The following is a 22,069-nucleotide window of genomic DNA, read 5'->3' on the forward strand; positions in this document are numbered from 1 at the left end:
TCAATCGTGTCTGATTCTCGGAGACTGCCTGGACATGTCCCTGCAGTTTTCTTGGCAAGGTTTTTCAGAAGAAGTTTGCCATTGCTGCCTTCCTAGGGCTGAGAGAAAGTGACTGGCCCAGGGTCACCAAGCTGGCTTTGTACCTAAGGAGGGACAAGAACTCATAGTCTCCCGGTTTCTAGTCCAATGCCTTAACCACTACACCAAACGGGCTCTCAATTAGTATTCACTTAATCATATATCAGCAAGGCACAAATGTGTAATGCAGTAATTCCATTCAAAATACAGGTTATGCTAGAACTCTCCTCCTGACATTACTAACTAGCCATTCTTCCTTGGGACTGCAGGCTTATCTGCTAAAGTTATTCCTCTTGATGTACTAATCCTTCACAAAATACAAGAACCACAATCAGAAATGAGGTAGCAATGTCCCACGTGTTCATAAGAGTTCATGCCAGTTTTATTCAAGAAAATGCTGATAAATACTATATGGAGGAAAGGCCATGAAAACGATGAACAACTTTACTTTGTAATTAGCCTGTCAAACAGAACCGACTGGTTCATAGTACTATAGCGACTTCGTCTAATTCTGCAGCTGCGACGGACTTCGACATCCCCATTTTCTTCTGCAACATGTTCTGCAGGCTTCACATCTACCCCTGTTTTCAGTGACCTGGTTACAGGAACTACAGCTCCTAAAGTAAAATAAAGAGTTCTCTTTATTAGTTTGCTAAATTAAAAGAACAGACATTAATTCATAAATATATATACTTCTGTTTATGTAGCCTAATGCTGCTTTTAGCTTTTTGTATTCAAGTCACACAGCTATTCTGTAAATTTGACAAATATCTGACAGACACCTGTAAATTTGACAAACATTTCCTTCACCTCATCCAAGTAATTAATTAGTTACATCCGAGTTTAAGAATGACTTTCTCAATTAAAACAAAACAAAAAAACCTTTGGTATTCATCACAAAAATGAAGTAACTTTGTATCCAAAAGAGTACATTTCTTTTCCAATCCCCTTTTTCTACTGCACTCTTCTATGTAAGCTTTCACAAAGTGGACTTATCCTGCTTGTAAAAGGAATTTCTTGAGTGGCATAGCACAAGGTGGTAAGGATTGCCACGGTGGTGGGAAATCAGAAAACTTCCATTCCAAGTTGTGATGGCGGTGGACAAGTGGTACTTTGGACCAGTCTTTGAAGTTCCAGCCATTGCAGCACCCCCACTGTCATGATCTGAGCACCTGGCAACCAGCTCACTTACAGCATCCCAGTCGCATGATCACCATTTGTGACTTTCCCTGCCAGCTTCCCATAAGCAAAACCAGTGGAGAATCTGGCAGAGAAGGTTGCAAGTCACTTCGGCTGCTTTTTTTCCTGAGGAGTGTGAGACTAGGCTGAAGCTGCCATTACCTAAAGATGGAGCAGACATTTATGCAGAGAGGACAAAAGCCAGGAAACTTGTCTAAAAGATCCCTCAAGTAATTAAGGAAACAAAGGAAAAATGTCACCTGAACCAGGCAAAGAAAGTTGGGCCTGAATACATGGAGAACCACCACCCCCAATCCCACCTAGAGCTACCAAACTTGTGAATCAACAAAGCAAGGACTTTTGGGGATAAAAGGGGTCCCAAAGCCCGCCCACTCCTTGAGTCATCTTTGGATCCAGACTTGGTGGCTTCCGTCCCTCTAGCTAGTGCCTGGCAGCTAAGCTGGATGTGGGTAAGTGTGGATGAGTGTGTGTGTGTGTGTGTGTGTGTGTGTGTGTGTGAGAGAGAGAGAGAGAGAGAGGGAGAGGGAGTGAGTGCATGCACAATGCACCTTGTAACCAGTAAACTTTTGCTGTTCCTTTAAATTCACTGGGTCTCCGTGTATCTCAAAGAACCTGGTGTGCCTCAATGTTCAGTTGAAAGTTATTTGTGTGTGTCCCTAATTACTTCCCAGTTGTTGACCAGGGCTGCGTGTCTTGTCTGCTCAAGCCGCACCTATCTGGAAAACCCAGGTAGAAAGCAAGGGGGGCTGACAAGATCTGCATGCCTCAACCGGCTGTGAGTCTGTGAGTGATTGACCATAAGCCAAACCTGGGAGCTTGTGTGTGTAACAGGAGCCCCACTACAGCAGGAGATCCCAAGGATCTCCTACTCCATAGCACACACTTGCGCCGCAGCCCCCTCTCCCCAGACCACACACTCTCACAGCACCACAGCGAGCCCCGCCCCATCTCGCCCCGCAGTACTAACCTGCCCTCTGGCCTGCTTGCATGCTGCCCAGGACTTGCAACTTCCAGCTGGCTCCCCCATTGACTTTGCTTGTGGGAAGCTGGCCGGAGGTCACAAGCTGTAGTCATGTGAAGTCCTTGCATAATGACCCATGATTTTCACTTAACCGTGGCAAGAGGGACCGCGGGGATGGCTGTTGCTAAGTGATGCAGACATGTGACATCATGCTTTATGACTGCATCACTTAGCGATGGAAATTTTGTCATTAAGCAAGGACTACTTGTACATTTCTGCTCATTCAGGCAGTAGAGATTCCAAACTTTTTTGACTGATAGCTTAAATCACAAAACTTAAAAGAATGCATTTCTTAATCTGTATAAAGAAATGCTATGCTATTATTTGAATACACTGAGATGTCAACATTTGGTGGATTAGGGACAAGCTCTGGCCTCCATTGCCCCTTTGGGCAATAGGCAGGCAGGTGGGCAGGCACACACACACACACAATCTCTCACCCTCATCAACCGTGGATAGCTTTGACTCTACTTTTCAGTTTCAACACCGTATCTCTACCATAGACTTTTTCTAGACCATAACATTCTTTATCCCTCTTACTTTGGCCATTTGCTTTTTGCTGTGAAGTTTCTTTGAAACTTCTTAAAAGCATTTACAAATTTCCTGCCTCCTCTATTCCTAAGCAGAATTCATTATTACTGTACCTCTGATTCAATCTAATTTCTAAAGCTATGAAACCCTATGAAAGTTTTTATTGTCAAATTCCCTTTCAGAAACTCATTTACAGTGTTAAGTCCCTTTAAATTAACATGTTTCTTAAACTTTTTGCTCTCAGGACCCCTTTCCACCTTTAAAAATTATGGAGAACCCCAAAAGCGCTTTTGTTTGAACGGGTTACATTTACTGCCATTTACCATATTAAAAATTAAAATTGATTCATTCATATAATAAAAACCTCTATTTTTAATGAATAATAATAAGAGTGACATTATTCTAAATTTTTTTGCAAGTATCTTCAATATCTGGCAAATAATTTTGATTTCCCGGACCCCAGGGGTCCTGGGACCACACTTTAAGAAACACTGTTCTAGGGTACAGGCTTTAGTACAACAGGCTAAAAATAATATATAGGAAGATACTAAGGGGACAAAAAAGTATATCCAAAAATATGAAAAGAAGCATGGAGATTGATTATTAACCAATGTACTCATAAGTTTAAAACTCTAAAGCCAAATTTTGGCACAAGCAATTCCCAAAATGCTTTGTTCCATGTTTCAGATGAAACAATATCCAGCTGGGCCAAGAATGACAGGACTGAGGCAAAATGCTCCTTGCCTCCCCTCTGCAGCTCCAGGGGCATATCCCATGAACCCATCAACCAATTCCTCCCTCTCTTCAGCCACTTCTATCACAGCATGTCTCCAGCAGTCCCAATCTTCCGAGAGGCTTCCCTTCCTCCTTCCCCTTTGCCACCCATCTTCTGCCTGGAAAAAAAATAGCCTTTTTTCATACAAACAAAAATACTAGAAATGTACATTGTTTTCAGTTTGAACATGGTTCATCAGAAACCAGTTGCTCCATGCACAGAATGTTCTGCACATTGGAAACCTCCAGCCACCAAAGTCACCTCTGTAGAAACAAACATGAAGATGCTTTAAGAGATAATTCACTAAACCAGAAATTTCAGTAAATGTATTTGCATCCTATCCACAATCAACAGAATGTGTATTTTATTAGATTTACCTTCTTCACAATCTTCATTCTTTCTATCAGCCTGCATTCTGGCGAGTTGCCTGCACAGAAGCAAATATATCAAAAAGATTTTATCATCTTAACACCCAATTTATAGCTTTCATTTGGATCAGTACTAGAATTGGATTTAGTATCAGAAGAATTAAGTGGACTTGCAATTAAGTTTATGCTGTTCCTATTTCAGTTTCTACAAGATACACCTCCTTATAAGCTATGCTCATTCCATTTTTATTTGCTTTGTTACTTTGCCCCTGCTATATTTTACTTTTAACTGTTTTTTTTCAGTTTGGGTAGTTTTTGTTTGTTCAAAAAAAAAAAACCCTCCCAAAATTGGTTATATGAAGTTTTAACTTTCACTGAATCACAGCTTACTGCAGAATATGAAGCTCCAACTTCATATTGGAAGCTTACAAACTCACTCCTTACAAGCTTTGAGGAAAGGGAACACAGAAACAGATCAGACACAAATCATGAATAAACTATATATTCCTATCTGCATAATATACTAAGCCACAGCTACAGTCAATAAAGAAATGAATGCTGATTTCAAACTGAGTTATTTCTTTAAATCAAACTGTCTATTCACAGATCCTACTTACATTATCATAAACACCCCCATCACTACTACATTAGTGTATAGAAAGATTTTGTGACCCTAATCAATATATGTTGGACCATATAGATCTTTTTTTCTCACCAATGGAGTTCAGACAGATAGTAATCAAGAACATAGCTTTCTTAAGTGTAGCTGCCTGCCCACTGAAACCCTTCCTCATAGAGTGAATATTTTTATTTTGCTAGTCTTTCAAGTACAGTTTTAAAATGCTTGTGTTCTTCTAAGCTACTTTGAGCTCTCATTATAGTACTCTATATTTATTTTTTATTTCTATAAGCTTTCCTTGGAATGTAGATGCAGTACTGAAGGCCAGAATGTATTTTAGAAACAACCTGTGAATTTATTGGTTCAGATTGCTCACAGTTGTTTGATGTTATATATTCTACATACAAAGCATATCTATATTTCGAAGACAAGTTACTGAATAGCAGTTAGAAGAAAAGCTAATAATTTTATTTTTTACAGAGGCAAATATCTGTTTTTTGTTAAGAAAAGCTAAATGCTGTGCCACTGTCAGGGAAAATTGTTACTTCCAGGTCCTATAACATTGCTGTGCTATAAAAAGATCCAAGTAGAACATAAAACAATCTTATCAAGTGATCTGCAAAAGAAAAAAAATACCTTGTAAAGTGTTTCTTGTTAATCCCATTCTCACTCAGTGTTGACATCTCTTTGTCAAAGCTAGGGTTTGAATAATGTTGATTATTTTTCCTCATAGATCTTAAGGTGTGTTGTCTTGTGAAATGTTCACATTCTTTGTCTGAAGAGAACTCCTGAAGCAGTACAAGAACAATTAAGAGTGTATAGTTAATTATGCTCCAACTCTGCTGTAACGTCAATCAGATCACTGATTCTTTTGCAGATCACTCAAATATCATTTGAGATATTTATACACATTAATTCTTGATTTAACACTCCTGTAAGTTATTAAAACAAAATAAAGATAGCAGGAGAGGCGATCCCTCATGCCTTAAACTGCTTAGGTTTCAAAAGACAAAACCAAAATTAAATTGTACACAAATGTTCACAACTCCAACAAACATACCTGATATCTCCGTAAGTATTCTTATAAATTTATCCAAAAGTACATTAAACAAACAAGGAGGCACTGCACACTCTTATCCTACTATCTGCTGAATATGGAACTAGTCACTAAGGATTCCATTCATGCATGGCTTACCACCATCGTGTACCGCTCTTATTACATCTGACCACCAACCTTTATTTATTTATTTATTTATTTGATTTGATTTGATTTGTATGGCCACCAATCTCATCTAAGTGACACTGGGTGGCTCACAACACATAAAAGCAATCCACTAAAAGCAAGTTTAAAAACGAATATACAAACCTTCAATCCTGTATTCTTGCAGAATGTTCTGTAATTCTTTATCATACATATGTAATACACTGAGAACATGAGTACTTCTTTTATATTTGTACATCACAGTTTGTATTTGAACTATATTAATTATCCAATTATTTTAACCCCATCTTTTGTTTATAACATACAGGTACTCAAGTTATGACCATTCATTCAGCAATTGTTCAAAGTTACAGTGGCACTGATGCCTGGTTCCCAAAGTTATGGCTGCCGCCCTGTGCTCACTGGCCCAGCTGCCCCTTCGCCATCTTCTTCCTGCCACCGCTGAGAAGGTGCCCTCCCCTTGTCCAAATTGTGTGTGGCTTGGCTTCCAAAATCACGTGAGGAGGCCACATGCAATTTGGACAAGGGGCAGGTACCTCGTCAGTAGCAGAAGGAAGAAGATGGCAAAGGTCAGCTGGGTGCGGCAGGGCCAGTGAACACAGGGCAGCAAGGGTGGCAGAGTGCAAGGCGGCCAAAAGGGCATAGATGGGAGGAGATGAAGAGGAGGCAGTCCCTTACCTCACCAAGGCTCGGATCTGGGAGGGACCAAGCCAGGAATGGCTTGGGTTAGAATGGGTCCTTGCCTAATGACCGGTGAGATTCAGTTAGTGACAGCAACCAGGACTGCCATCGCTAACCAATGTGGTCACGTGACATCGCATTTTACAACCACATTGCTTAGCGACAGAAATTCCAGCCCCAATTGCCGCCATAACTCGAGGACTACCTGTACAGTTAAATAACCTATTCTCACTGCATTCAACTTGTTTCTCCTGAAAGACCCGCTTAACTTTGTTATAATAAAGGCAGAGCCTTATACACAGCCAATTTTTTTTGCCTTTTGACATTCGTCTCTTGCAACCACATAGTACCCACTTCCTTTCTACCAGCATTGACACATCTTGTAATCTTTCCGTCCATATTACCACCTCTAGTGGAAATGCTCAAGTTTTGTAGAAAATGGGAAATTATTCAAAAGTGTTTAATTTTTAATAATGTAGCTTTACTACCCCTTTCCCCAATTCATATAATATGGTGCAATGCAAAAAATAATTCAGTGTGCTGTCAGCTTCCAGATTTACTCAACAAAACACTGGAAAACTAATGTCAGCTGTATTTAAAATGGTGAGAAATGGCCCTGACTAAAAAAAGTAAAACAGCAGAAAAGACACTTCAACTACATTTTAATTAAAGACTGCTTTATTCAGATTTAGACGCCATTATTTAGATATATCAGCAAAGTAATTATTCAGAAAATGTATCTATTAAAGTCAAATGAGCTCAAGGATTTACTTAGTGTATCTGTGTACTTACATTTTCAGTAACATAAACAAACACTTTATGTTAGCTTCTCAGATATACCGTGTTCAAATTTGCTGGACAACTCTTACCTTTCATGGGCCAACAGATCCTGAGGGAACTAAATTAGAGAAACTGCTTGAACTACTTTTTTAAAAATATGGGAACTAGAAGCTTCTAGTTAATATGTGCATAAATGTGAATTTCCAGAGTATTTCCAACTGAAGAATTAAAGTTTGGATTTAAATTTGACTCATAAAATTTCCCATCTCAAATGACATGCTTAGCTTCTGTTGCATTTAACATTATACTTTTCCATAATTACACCCATTTTCATTCAAAGTAATCCTTAAGTATAGCATTATTATGCTGTTTTATGAAATACATTTCTATGAATATAACCTTTTCTAGAGAATGATATAGTACTAGACAGTTTTCTGTTAATATTTTACTACTCCTTCATTACTCTTCACTTATGCTATTCAGAACAAAAAATTGTAGATTACCCAGTTCCCTGGAGTAATCTCTCCCTAAAGGCAGGTATCACACTGGGACATATATGCTGATAACTATAGAAATAAAATACAATTGGAATATTCTCTGCAATAGTAATGTGTATTACAAATTCCAGAAGTGAACATCATATCATCTGTCAAAAGTATGAGCAGTATTTTGAAAGTTAGTTTCCTGATTATGGAATTTTGTTTAATTTTAAGTGTACCACTATATATACATTACTGAACACATTATTCACCTGAGCTTTTTCAGTCACACAAACAAGACATTGTGAATTTGTAACTAACTCAAACATTGTAATACTAGCAGCTGTTAAATATAAAGACCTTTAATAACCAGTGCTTTAAACTGAATTTTTTTTCCTAGATGTACAAATTTCTTGACTGTTTTGTTTTTGTTTCATTGTTATTTGTCACAAAATTTCTTACCGGACTTTGCTTGTACTGACAGTATTTAATGCTTTAATATTAAACCTCATAGCAGAGACTGCGAAAAGGAAAATATGAATGCATAATACAAATTGACAACTTATGAGCAGGTGTCATAATCCATAAATAGATCGTAAGAATAGGAATGTCTTTTGGCATCCTAAAAACAACGTAACCCTGTACTGTAATAAGTTTTATTGAAGTGTTAGAGAGTTTTACTTTTAGTACAGCGTGTACAAAGCTGCAGCCTAAGACGTTTATTATAAAAATCAGAATTCAACCTCCTCTCCACACAATTAAAGTATGAGTTAGTCTGCTCTGTGACTTCCATGAACTGATATCCTAAATCAGCTTATGTGTTTCTTTATGCATAGGGGGGAAGGGGGAGGCGTTTCTTAAAAGCTGTAAAATAAGGTTAAATGTTAAAAGTGTGTTATTCCTGTGGGATGCTTTATAAGCCAAATGTATCAAATTCTACTATGTGTAATTAACCATCACAAATGATAAATGTGATTAACTAGCTGAAATAATTGGCTGCTGTAATTTTTTGGCTAACCAAATCACATTGGCTGACTCTTTAGCACTTCATGACAAAAATGTTCAATTTCTTAATGATTGTGACAAATTCCCTGAAGGAGCAATGAAGTGCCAAAGATACCAAGTCAGAGTCCATAGAGGCAGTTTCTTTGTTAGGTAAACAAGCTAAGCTCTGTACTGGACAAAACCCAGTTTGCACGACTAAAGGCTCTCCACTGATTCACATAACATGTAAGCTGAAACAACTGTAGCTCCAGGGCACATCCACCACCCCTTTTCAAACCTAACATTCAGGATGAAAAATTATTTAAATATGGAAGTTACAATCTAGTACTTGTTAGCCTAACACAAATACTGGCTCTATTTTTCTTTTCATATCCAACAGAAGTGCAGCATTGAAACGGATTCAAAGAAAGCTGAATCAAAAGATTTCTAGCTGGAATCAGCACTCCAGTTATTACCAAGTTGGAAGACTGCAGGAACTGATGGAATATCTACAGAAATAATGCAAGCAACAGAAGAAGCATCAGTAAAAGTTCTAACCAAACTATGCCAGCAAATCTGGAGAACACCACAGTGGACAGCAGATTGGAAGAGGCCAGTTATAAAGAGTAAAAAAAAATGACCTTGACAGAAATATGCAAGAATTACCTACACAAAGGGGGTTGAAACATTTTTTAAGTCCAGAGAAATATTCAGAAGCAGCTCAGGCAGCTGTCACCCTGATTCAGCGTAGTATAAGATAAGGAAGGGAGGACACCACAATCAGAAGTGCAAGATTCTGTTATTACAGCCTATGTCAATAAAATATAGTTTTAGTCTTCCTATGGAGCAAATTTCCAGAACTGGTGGGGGGGGGGGGGGACTGACATCACTCTACACAGCAATACCCCAGAAAGGAGGCATAACGAAGGGTGCAAATACAATATCCTGAATTTCACAGGCTAGCAAAATAATGCTTAGGAGCATCCAAGGCAGATTAGATGGAAAGGGAGACACCAGGTGTTCAAGCTGATGTTAGAAAAGGCATTACTGCAATGGAGAAAACCGAAGAATACCCAAAAGAAGTCATTAGTGCTTCACCGATTACAGAAAGGCCTTTGATTGTGTTGATCGTGTTAAGCTATGGAAAATGCTCAGGAAAATGGGAATCCCAGGACATTTCACTGTCCCCATGGGAAACCTATCTACAGGTCAGAAAGCCACAGTACTGACAGAACGTGAAAAAACAGCCTGTATTCTCTCTCTTTATAACTATCGTTTTTGTAATCAGGCCAGAATTACTCAATGCCTCCTCAACTCCCAGGTTTGTCCCCCGCTCCAGGATCCGGCCTTCCATATTTTGAACCCCGAGCCTTACTGCACCCTCCTCCCTCTCCAGACTCACCGTCCTGGCTTTCCGGCCAGCGGCTGGATCCCGGGTGGCCGCTGCGGGAGATCGATTTTCCGCCGAGCGTTTCCTCCGCGCCGGAGACGGAGTCTCGGCGCTCAAACAGAGAAACTCTGAGCTCGACTCCATCGTTTCGTAGATAGACCTTGGCGGTCTGGAAGCGGTCCTCCCTCCGCGGTGAGGGTCGGGACGGTCAGAGCCGCCCGATCCGCTGCGGAGCATCACCATAGCGGCCGCCGTGGAGCAGCAACAGCGACAGCCGTCTCCCCTCAGCCGCCTCTGAATTCTGGCGCCACAAGCCCGAGCGCCATCTCGTCACCAACCGTCCACGGATCCCTCCGCCGCTCCGCCCTTCTTTCCTGCCCAATTCCCACCCAAGCCGCTGTTCAGCCGTCCGCCCCGATACAGAGGCACGGGACGAGTTTCCCTACCAGGTTACGGTCTGCGGGATCACTTCTATGTCGGCGCTACTTCCCCCACCCACGTTAAATAGATCCATTGCCGCGGAAGTACACAAAAACGCATCCAGAGCGGCAAAGTTTTGGGCGCGTGGCGACTTAGACGCGGCTTGTTTTCCTTCGCTCCGATTGGCTGGCGCGGTGGCGCGCGGCCGTTTCCTGCTCCTGCCCTGGAGGCGCTTAAATACAAAACGTTTAAACTTGCACGATTCCCTTGGAGAAAGGCGCGTTTTTTATACCAGCGCAGTCTATAATTGGAAACTTTCCGAAATTGACACGTGTACATTCGCTAGGAATACTTATAAAGCTACACTTGTATGTAGTGCATTCATAACTGCAGGAAAAACAAAATGTCATTATTCTGGTGGAACTTTGCACAGAACAATCTTATGCAACCTGGTTTAAAGGTAGCTCCTTCAAAGCCAGCTGGGCCAATCGGAATATATAAATTACAAAAGCAGGGGACACGTATTTGCACGCTTTCTGCGATATAAAAGGCGATTCCACCGAACGGGGTCAGCAACGATGCCTCTTTAAGTGCAATCCTTGGCAACGCTCATTTTAAACTGAGCATGTAAAGGTTTAAGCTCTTGCTGGGAACTACCAAAATGGCCCCTTTGAAAAGGAGAGAGAATCGCATTTCCCCCGTAACTTTGCTCCTGCTGTTTGAAGAGCAGGGAGGGAACGCAATCCTTTTCCGCAAACGGAAGATGCCAAGATCTCTATCTGGGGGAAAAAAAATCTCGCTTCGGTCACAGCCAGTTAAATGAATCCGCTGCAAAAATAAAACAATCACCACTCCGCTGTTCCTCCTTCTGCCTCCTCTAAAGGTACAGCCTTTGCATGTTTTCCCGCAAGCAATTCCCCACCATTTTACCTACATTTTTTTTTTTACAATCGCACCCAGATTGTAACAAGGTGGACGGTAGAGGGGCTCAACCCTTTTGTACAACGAGGACCTACTTCTTCTCACAGACTGTGCCTTCCCTATTGGCCTGGGAAGGGTCAAAATAATCGGAATGGCACAACGCTGAATTGCACCCGGGTGGCCCATCAAAGCAATTTTCTGCTCAAAAAGAAACTAGCTCCCCCCAAATCTGCAGCAGCTTTATAGTGCCACCACCAGGTTCCTTGATCACTGAGATTATTAGGTCTCGTTATTGCTCCCACGGAGCCAAGTAGAGTTTGTTTCCAGGGTCTCACTCAAAGTACTGTAGGACCAGGGCACTAACGCAGAGCAGGCCCTGACACGTGTCCCTTAAAGCAAAGCGGTATTCCCTTAATTTTATTCATTCCCTAACACACCAAGCAGTCCACCCACCAGCAGTTAAAAATAATGGAAAATGGCTTCTTACTGAAGAGGCGCTGGCCAGGTCATGATCGCTTCGGAGATCTCGCAGGTTCCCAAGTGAAAGATCTTTCTCAACGCGATCAGAAAGCTGACCCTTCCCTAAAACCCCACAAGGGGTCCTATTCCCTGTAACGCAAAGGGCGGGACTTTGCTAATCTCTTTACCTCCTTGCCAGGAAAGGCTTCACCTGTTTGATTTCTGTATATGCGGCTGTCGTTAGACACAGGCAATGCCCTGCAACAGAAGTACTTAAAAAATGGAATTATTTTAAGTGGCTTCCATGGAGCAACATGCAAATCCATGATACACTAATAATAACACCAGCAAGGATTTTGTCAGTGTCTGTTGTTGCATTTTGCATCTTTATGTTTCTTTTTTTAATTCCTGAAAATTAAAACTCCTTTCTCTTCCATCTGGGTTTCTAAGATGGTAATGATGAGTTAAACTTGTATGCTACCCAACTTTCAACAACTCTGGGTGGCTAACAACATTCAAAGAAAGAAATTACAATGAAATCAGTAAAACATAAAAAATAAAGATAAAAGATGGCAAGCGCTATGAAGCCAAAGGCCTGGGTGAAGAGCCAGGTCTTAATGGTTTTTCTAACCAACAGCCCAACAAAGAAATCCATCAACTTCATGAAAGTTCCTTCCATTCCCTTTACAGAACAATATCACTGTTATGCTACCTCTTTAAGAACCACACATAATTCAGCAGGCAAGCTTCTTCTATTAAAAGCTTCACCTGTTTGATTACTGCTGAACCTCGGAGGGTTGTTAAAAAAACAAGATCAAGGCAAGGAGCTCTGAGACTTCATTTTTATTTAAAGTCACATTAGCAGCCTTCAAGGACACCTGCATAAACAAACACTAAAGGTTAAATTTGGATTTGTGCTGCAACACAAGCCTGTTTACATTGTCCTTACCTGGCCTGTTTACCTGGCCAGGTAAAGACAATGTAAGGTTGCCTTAGGTATAGGCTGGAGATCAGATGAAGGCAACATGATGAAGGGAAAGCAGAAAAAAAAATATTGCTGACTGTATTTGTGCTACATTTAGATGCAGGTAAAGCAAGGCTCAGAGTCATCCGTAAAACCCTTATTTTGTTTTTGTGGTCCTTCAGGCCCCTTCTGACTACAGTTGCACAAAATGATAACTTGGTTTCTCTCCACCTGAGGTACAAAAACACATGTAGATCCTAAATTAGACTTAACTTAATAAACGGTCATCCAAATTCTCCTCCCAAAATCTAAATCCCTGGCTCTCCTCATTGCATCCCTTACGCTTCCCAAAACTGTTAAACGTGTCCTCCCCTCTAAAAAAGAGTTACAGATTTGTTTATCCTTCTTAATCTTCCTTCCTCTCCTGGATTGGGTGTGTGGGCAGGCCCAAGCTGATATATTTAAATGGATCCATTTGAATTATCTCTCACATTTCTAGACCAGTGGGGCTCATAGGAATATAAGAACAGCTCTGCTGGATCCAGCCAAGGCCCATCTCAATCCATGGCAGCCACCCAGTTTCTTCTGGGGTCTTGTAAGCAGGAGATTGACACATATTGTCTCCCACATTGTACTCCTATAACTGATGTTTACATTCTGCCTCCCCACAGAGGTAGCACTGAATCTTCAAGATAGACGGCCCCTCATTGATCTGTCTCTACCCCTTGAGAAGTGGCCCCACAACAGATATCCTCTGATGGGATAATTGGACAAGGAATTCTTGCTATACCATTAGCAGAGGGGTGCAGATAGAAGAGTGGTTTTGACAGGCATTGCTAATCACTCAATCACCACTTCTGTGCAATTCTGAAAAGTCTTCAGCCTCTCAGCCTTCTTTTGCATTCTTGCTGGGATCTACAACTTAATGCCTGCCATTAGAATGACAACACCCCTTTCTTTACCAGTGAATGTGGTTGCATACCAGGATGTTTCTGTGCAGGATTTGGCAAGTTTCCTTGGAGGTTGTTCTGTTGTAAAATAGGTCTCAGTTTATTGATTTTGATGATTATGAACCATCAAGTTGTTTTTTGACTCCATAGATTTTCTCTATGAAAATCTGTCCCTAACATGGTCCTTAAGCTCTTCCAAGGGCACCCCATCACCACTCAGTCCATCCACCTTGCTGCTGGTCATCCTCTTCTTCTCTTTCCTTCCACCTTTCCCAGCATTAGAGCCTTTTCCAGAGAGCTGCGTCTTCACATAATGTATCCGAAGGATAATTTGAACCTGGTCATTTGTGCCTTGAGTGAGAACTCTGGATTGATTTGTTTGATGATCCATTGGTTTGTTTTCTTGGCTGTCCATGGTATGCTACTCAGAGATATTTCTGAGGATTTACTCCCAGGCAAATGTACAGAAGACTTTTCTGACTTACTGCCCTTTATGTGTGCAGGGACTACAACCTCCAGATTTTCCAGTGGCCAAAGACCACTGATTGGAAATTTAGTTCCAACACACTTGGAAGGCAACAGATTAAGAGATCTGATGTTTATGCTTACAACTTTTGCACGTACACATGGCTGGAGAGACAAAAACGATGGAAACACGACTGCCCATACTTGAAGTGCAGTGAGCACTTCTGAGCAATGTTGCCCTTAACTGGCAAAACTTTGGGCTAACTCGAATGCTATAAAGTACCTTGAATGTTAATTTGCCACCTCTGCCTTCACCGAAGGAAGTCATTGCCCCAGTATAAGATTTGGCGTCCTGCTTAACGGCGAACTGAAGCGAATCTTATTCTAAGCACATCCACCACCCCTCGGGGTTGCAACAATCTTGCTAAATCGCTTCTTCTCCTTTTGGCTCAGCCCTCAGACTTGCTTGCTTGCTTGGGTCGAGCAGCCTTGCAATGCAGCCGCGTTTCCGAGGGAAGGCGTTCCTTGTAACGCGTCACCCCAGGCTGTTCGGGGCGGCACGCGCGGAGAGATGCTTCCTCAACAGCGCTGAGCTGCCAAAGACAAGGGCTTTCGGCTCAGCCTTTCTCCGGGAAATGAGCCGCCTAATCCTTTCCCTTGGCCAGCCGAAAGTGGGCTTCAATGGCGGCGGAGGCGGCGGCTGCCCCGGCCGCCTATCAACCGGTCGTGCCTTCCCGCTCTGCTTGCGTCTACACGAGCTGCTATTGGTAAGAAAGCGGCGCAGCCCTTGTGGGGAGCACGAGGCATGCCCCTCTCATAAGACGTAGCGACCGCCGTCTTCGTTCCAGAGGGCCTCAATAGGGCAGCTGGTGCCAGAATATCAAAAGTTCCTCCAGCCCTCAAAACGATCCGGATGCAATTTCTTGAAAGACTGATTGGTTTACTATGTGCTGATAAATAGGTGCAGTGCTGGCTTAGAATAATATAATATATTACAATTAATCTTGGTAATGTAAAGAAGGAGCCTATTTAATCAAGTTCTGTAACATCTTCAAAGCTATCCTTTGCTGTTTCTCCATTCATGTTTGAATTCCTGTTTGTTTTTTGTATTGGGAATTTTTTTTTTGGTATCTCTGGTAAAAAAAAGGTGTGTGGTGAGTACATAGCCTGGCAGAACTAGATCCTGATTCCAAGACATTTAGGTCCACTTGTAAAATTGTGTAGAAGAGAGACTGAAGTGAATAAAAAGTGGGAATGCAGAATAACCTTGAAAAGATTTAATATCAGGAAGCATATTCAGCCATATTCAGAATTAAGATTTTAGTACCAGAAGAGCATGGAAACTTGAATGTGTGTGAGCTGATGTTTTTATTTTTCTACAGTGAAGAAAATATCTGGAAGCTCTGTGAACATATCCGAAGCAAGAATCAATACCCTTTGGAAGAATTTTATGCTGTTTTCATTTCCAATGACAGAAAGATGGTGAGTTAGGATGTGGAAGTAGACCGGAAGCAAAACCAAAACCAAACCCACAACTTCTGCTTAAATGTCAGGATCAAAAGCTGGTTCTAGTCTGTATGAAGCAGAAAAGCCTAATTTTTGTAGCCTTCAGATTCCAACCCCCCCAATCCTGTTGCTGACAATTCTAGCAGCATAATTATATTGCCATTTTTTATGAATCAGAATTCAGTGAAAACACCTCCCCACAAAAAATCCCAGCTTGAATGTTTCAGACCCATCTCCTCCACAGTCCTTAAAATGAAATACATGAGATATGTCCATATTTGATTAAAAGAAACCTGCTGACTTGTGGTTCAAGCTTAGTATTGCAGTAGTGATTGGTGTCATCTTGGACATGTATGAATAGAATTCTCATTGGGACTTACTATTAGGTAAGTTGATATAGGAGAGCCAGTTTGGTGTAGTGGTTAAAGCATCAGGCTAGAAACTGGGGGACTGTGAGGTCTAGTTCCGCCTTGGGCGCGAAGCCAGCAGGGTGACCTTGGGCCAGTCACCTTCTCTCAGCCCTAGGAAGGAGGCAATGGCAAACCACTTCTGAAAAACCTGCCAAGAAAACTGCAGCGATTTGTCCAGGCACTCTCCAAGAATTGGACACGATGGAACGGATTAAAAAAAAAAAAGTTGATATATAGGTTTAGTTGGTAATATTTTCTCCATTGCTTCATTAGTTTGCAAGGGAAAGTTGTAATCGGTTACATTTCTATGTTACAGTCTGTTCTTAAATGATCAAAAGAAAGAGCAGGGCGATTTGTTTTTTAAATCACATGTTGAAATGAACCATTGCTAATGTTGCCTCTGCTAACTTCCTTTAATAACTTTGTGGTCCTGATGCAAGGTTTAGAGTGACACCTATTTCTTTTCCCGTAGTACAGTACAGCAACCACATTTTGAGAAGGGGGTTTGCAGGTGCAGTTACATACATTTAGAATTACTAAGAAATTAAAGCAATATATCTTCCAAATCGGGCAGAAGGATGTCTGTAACGTACCAAAAAAAGTTCTGTTGCAGTGAAAGATAAAAGTAAAATGAAACCAAGATTTAATTTCCAAGAGTTCTTATGGGAGTGTGCTTAAAGCTTATATTGTTCAAGTAACTACTTTCTCAAACCAGGAATGGGAATAAAACACATGCATGTCTTCTTCCTCCGCTTCTATTTTATCAGGCCCCCCTACTAAACTGTAGCTTGTGTCCTCAAAATTACCAGAGTTTAAAAATGGATTGTGGCTGCAGTACACGTAAATTATAACCTGTAATCCTGATTCAGAGGTAGTGATGCAGTTCAGATATCATGCTTAACCAGCTCAACAGTGTAGCATATTGTATGAACCCACTAACTTAGTCAGTATTGAGGCTGGAGAGTCACAATTCTAATCCAAAACTGTATCTGAACAATTTGAGTCAAACTACTTTTCCTGGTCAGCCATGTTGTAAATACTGAGTGATTTGTAAGACCTATTCATTCAGTCCTCCAAGGAAAAGAGGTGGTGCTGTAGAACAGCCAAAAATATAATGCGCTCCACCAAGGCCTGACAGTCACATACACACTTCCCAAACACACAAGTCTTGCTGGTTCTGCTGACTTAGCCAATAGGGAAAGGGCCACTGATTTAATAAAATTTGGCAGAACTGTTTTGCCACAGTGGCTTATGTGCTGGGCTGTTGGTATTTTCCCAAATGGGAGCCACTAACCCAGTTAGTGTGATTGTGTGCTGCTACATCCAGTAACTATAACTAGTTAATCGTTGACATAAGCAGCATTTATGTCAACCTGGTTAATGGCTGACATAATGATTAAATGCATTGTGTGAACATAATCCAATCTAGCAGAATAAATGGCTAGGGAAGGGCCAAGTGGAAATCTGATTTGAAAGGCAATTCACAATTCCTACATTTACTGTACCAGTATTTGAACAATGCAATCTATTTGCATATTTTACAAAGTAGAAGCAGGCAGGGAGGAGTTGTAGGAGGAACAGTAGGGAAATGAGTGCTGGGAATAATCAAGGAAGGGATAGGCATTTATTTCACTGTCATCTTCTTGGGAGGGAGGAAACTATTGAGCTTATGATGCAACAAAAGTAATTTGCGTAGTGAATGTTACAACCACAAAAAATACACTTGGGTATTCACATGGCATTTGTGACTTTGTTGAAAAAATATTAGCTATCAGTTGGTGAGAGACTTAGATGTTAAATTATTTTGTTTAAATGTAGAGTATGTTTTTTGTAATCTGCAGGTGCCACTTTGGAAGCAACAGGCAGGATGTGCAGATCAGCCTGTGATTTGGGTGAGCAAATCTACATTTTCTTCGTGCTGTTTCCCATTACCCCTGCCATGTGATTGTTTTTTTAATGTATATTTGACAACCAGATCAGTGAAATATACAAAATGTGCTCAGTCCAATGTAATCCAATGTGGCTCTAAAATGTTGCCTCAGCCAGTATGATGTAGTTGTTAAGCCAGTGGACCAGGAGTAGAGATACCATGGTTCTAGTCTATAAACCATAGAAGCTCCCTGGATAACTTTGGGCTAATCACTCTGGCTCAGCCCAACCTACATCACAAGGTGGTTGTTTGGGGTAAAATGGGAGGAAGAAGCACTGTGCATGCCACCTTGAAGTCCTGAATGAAAGACAGGATATAAATCTAATGAACAACAACGATGTCCTCTGGAGGAGTTGAATTTGAAGTCCCATAATTTTCAGTTGGTTGTATTTGGATGATCACTTTGTAGCTCAATGTGCTGAGCTATGAATGAGCTTTTGAAGTAAGAGCTCATTTTGTAAACCAGGTGCATGCACCAAACTAAAAATCTGTGTTTCCTGGTTTGTTTGCATTAGGAAATCACAGTTAAAGCTTTGGAACCAGGCTGTGAAACCTTGTTTTGAAGTTGATATAATATCCTTGGTTAATTCTGAAAGGATCAACTCTAGTTTACTGGTTTGAATGAAACAGACATTATTGGCTTCCTTGTTTTCTTGTGCAAATGGCCACATCCAGCCTCTTAAATCTCATACAGATTTCATTTTATTAAGCTGAGATAGCTGAGATCCAGGGCTGTGTTGCACCAGGACATTGTCAAAAAGCCCAACTAATGTATGCTAAATTCTTCAGAATGAACTATTCTGTGATTCAGCTGGCTGACATTCCTATATACCAGAGCTAAGAAGGAACCTAACCACTAGAACTGAATAAAGTGATTATATATTGTTGAATTGGGTTTTACATGTAGAGTTTGACCCTTTTTCCAGCGTCTCCTCTTTAATCATCACAGGTTCTCATACTACATGTAAATATCTTTTCCTTTCAGGATTACCATGTTATTTTGTTACATGTGTCGAATGGAGACCAGAACTTTATCTATGATCTTGATACTGTCCTACCTTTTCCATGCCCTTTTGGCACTTACATTGAAGAGGCTTTCAAATCGGACAGCATTATTAATCCTGGATTTCGAAGGTGGGGATATTAATCACAAACATTCCTAGTGTAGCTTCAATAGTGATAAAACTTGGGTGTGCCAAAATTGGGCTGGCATGTTGCAGAAATAATTTGAGCTTTGTAGAAGTAGTTATCGGATAAGCCTGGAAAAGTGGTAAATTCTCTATAGCCAAAAGAATAAATTTCAGGAGCACAGTTCTTTTAATTTAGTGTGTGTGAGGTAATAAAACCTTGTTGCACTAATACAACAAATGCATCTGATGAAATGAATAGCACAAATACTTTGCATTGATTTTTATTCAGAGTCCAAAATATCAAATGATGAAGTTCATGTTTATTTCAAAATAAGCATGAACTTTAGGGGCATTTATTACCATTGGTTGAAATCTTATAATCTCTAACCTAGAAGTAAGGCCCACTGAATTCTGTAGCTGGGCTTCTGCATTGTATCAAGACCAATGGTTACTTAATCATACTTGACTGTGTTAACCACAATTGGCTGAGTTTATAAAGTATAAACTGTGGCTTGTGAGTCAGAGTGGCTGGGTTGGCACAACTGCTAAACCAAGCAAAACCCTTCATAGCTCAGAATGATTTGCCAGTTCAGCGAATGAATTTCTTTTGTACGTGTAGGATTCCATTGTACTTCACCCTTGGCTTAAGTTGACCAACAATACATGTGCTGGTAAAATATTCCTATTTAATGTGAAATGTTAACTATTCACAGTTAATTAATACAAGGTGAGTCTGATGCTGAACAGCAATTTAATATCTGATTTAGTTGTAGCTGAAAACACTTGCAGAAGACTCAGCCTTCTGCTTTCTGGGCGTAGGCAACCCTGATCACTTAAGTGTTTGTCTTTAGAAAAGTCAGATTGGTTCGAGCTGATCTGTACCTGAAGACTTTTGCTTCTGACCGATCACACATGAAAGATGCCAGCGGGAACTGGCTGAAATCTCCTCCCCCATATCCATGCATTGAAACTGCAGGTAAGTCACAAATTTTAATTTTCCACATCTAGACTAGATCACTTGTTAACACTGGTAGAGTTCAAGCATTGCACTAAGCTGTGGTTTCTGTTGAATAAGCCTTAGCTGGCTGAGTTTGTACAGTATAAAATAGTAAAAGGCTCCAAGTTGAGCTTGACCCCTAGTGACTCATGGATGGGTTCAGGAATTGGTGCAGCAAATGCTTTGTATCCAGAAGATCTCAAATTCATTCTCTAGAATATGTTATAAAGGCTTTCTTGAGTGGAGCTTGATCCCTGGTGGCTATTTGAACACACCCATGTAGATTTCTTAGCAACTCAATGGGAATAGATGGCCACTGTTTTCTTCCAGGATGCTCAACCTCCCAGTCTATTCTATGTGATGGTGAAAGGTCCCCTGTGCAAGCACCGAGTCATGTCTGACCCTTTGGCGGGATGCCACTTTCACAATGTTTTCTTGGCAGACTATAGCAGGGTGGTTTGCCATTGCCTTCCCCAGTCATCACCTTCCCCAGCAAGCTGGGTACTCTATAGTCTATTCTATAGCCCTGGGGTTTCTTTACATCCAAATATTAGCCAGTTTTGATCCTGCTTACATTTTCAAGATCAGTTGGTCAGCTAGGTATGGCCAAGTTGCTGGGCTTTTGTTCAACATGCTATGTCATAAACCATGGTTTACTAACCACAATAGTTAGAATTCATATCTAATGTGCTTTGCTTGGTTTTGGCATAGCCTGTTCCATGAACCTAGTCATTACGATTTGACAACCATGGTTAGTGACTTAATAGGGTATGAACCCAACCTGTTAAAGCATAGCTTAGAATGGGGAGTAAACCAAGTCATTTGTTACATTTTGCTGTGTTACATTCTGCTGCTACTGCTCAAAGAGGGAGTACCTGTTACATCTTCTTAACCTAATTATTCTCAGTTTTGAAGTTTTTTAGCAACCCAGTTCTTTATCTAGTTCCTTCCATACCCTTGGCCAGAGTTTAGATAATTTGGATTTGTGCTGGACTAATTTCTTACAAACCCTAAACTCATCCCACCTCTGCCATGCTAGCTTAAAGCCAAGGGCAATACGAGTCTAGAGCAGGGTTTCTCAACCAGGGTTCTGTGGCACCCTAGGCTTCCATGAGAGCTCTTGATTTATTTAAAAAAATATTTCAGATTGGACAACTTCACGTTAAAGAGGTAAGTTTCATTCTTTATTTGTAGTTTAAGAACACTGTTAATGCATATATACAGACCTACATATGAAACAAAGATAATAATTTTGGAACTTGTGACCTGCATTTCCCTGAGACCTGAAAAGTATTTCATGGGTTCCTGCAGGGTCAAAAGGTTGAGAAAGGCTGGGATAGAATATCTGGAGGATATTAAGGGCTTTATTCCTTCCTGGAGCAGTGTTTCCCTTGCCAGCACATCTGGAAATGAGTCTCAGAAGAAGAAAACTGAAACTGGGAATAGTTGAGTATCGTGACAATTTAGGATCTTTTCTCTGCTCCCTCCAAAGAATTTAACATTCAGTGCTTTCTTCTTCTTTTTTCTTTTAAGAGTTCAAGATGAACCTAGATTACTTTATTAGTATGAATCCAGATGTGGGCTGGGGTTTTGTGCTGAAACTCCCTGATTTTGTGCAAGAATTTGGCAATCAGAGCTGTGAAGAAGGACAATGAAGAACAGAAGTGCAGATACAGGTTTGACATTTGCCATGCTATTGGTGTGTTGCTATGTTTAAAGTTGGAATAATGATGTTAGTGGCATTGTAGCAAATAAAAATGCACTTAGAAAATAAAACTTTACTTTTGAA

General features: G+C 40.7%; 3 protein-coding genes across 5 annotated transcripts in view; 2 read left to right on the top strand and 1 right to left on the bottom strand.

The window, feature by feature from the left end:
• The window catches only part of ATAD2 (ATPase family AAA domain containing 2), a 56,100-nt gene extending 45,498 nt beyond the window's left edge, over nt 1-10,602 (bottom strand). For 2 of the 3 annotated variants that reach the window (XR_010067674.1, XM_063299638.1), the window contains exons 1-4: nt 10,141-10,598; nt 5,229-5,380; nt 3,983-4,032; nt 527-695 (exon numbers count right to left, since the gene is read on the bottom strand). Coding sequence is in view for 2 of the 3 variants with exons in the window: in XM_063299638.1 (XP_063155708.1) it covers nt 527-695; nt 3,983-4,032; nt 5,229-5,380; nt 10,141-10,371 (602 nt within the window). In the remaining variant the exon portion in view is untranslated. Of the gene's footprint in view, nt 1-526; nt 696-3,982; nt 4,033-5,228; nt 5,381-10,140 lie in introns of all 3 variants that reach the window. The other variant, XM_063299639.1, reaches the window with a different exon arrangement.
• ZHX2 (zinc fingers and homeoboxes 2) overlaps nt 1-16,351 on the top strand; it is a 193,475-nt gene extending 177,124 nt beyond the window's left edge. The window contains exon 4 of the transcript XR_010067676.1: nt 16,303-16,351. The gene's annotated coding sequence lies outside the window, so the exon portion shown is untranslated. The remainder of the gene's footprint in view (nt 1-16,302) is intronic.
• Nucleotides 14,820-22,069, top strand: NTAQ1 (N-terminal glutamine amidase 1). The gene is made up of 6 exons (XM_063299645.1): nt 14,820-15,074; nt 15,690-15,789; nt 18,065-18,115; nt 19,139-19,287; nt 20,135-20,259; nt 21,814-22,069. The coding sequence occupies exons 1-6, from the start codon at nt 14,989-14,991 to the stop codon at nt 21,933-21,935; spliced, it is 633 nt and encodes a 210-aa protein (XP_063155715.1). The 5' UTR covers nt 14,820-14,988; the 3' UTR covers nt 21,936-22,069.

The sequence above is a fragment of the Candoia aspera genome, chromosome 3, assembly GCF_035149785.1.
Source record: "Candoia aspera isolate rCanAsp1 chromosome 3, rCanAsp1.hap2, whole genome shotgun sequence".
NCBI classification, from domain to species: Eukaryota; Metazoa; Chordata; class Lepidosauria; order Squamata; family Boidae; genus Candoia; species Candoia aspera.

Coding starts and splice junctions, on each gene's coding strand:
- NTAQ1 (XM_063299645.1), top strand. CDS start 14,989: ATGGCGGCGGAGGCGGCGGCTGCCCCGGCCGCCTATCAACCGGTCGTG. Junction 15,075..15,689: donor GTCTACACGAGCTGCTATTG/GTAAGAAAGCGG, acceptor ATTTTTCTACAG/TGAAGAAAATATCTGGAAGC. Junction 15,790..18,064: donor TTTCCAATGACAGAAAGATG/GTGAGTTAGGAT, acceptor TGTAATCTGCAG/GTGCCACTTTGGAAGCAACA.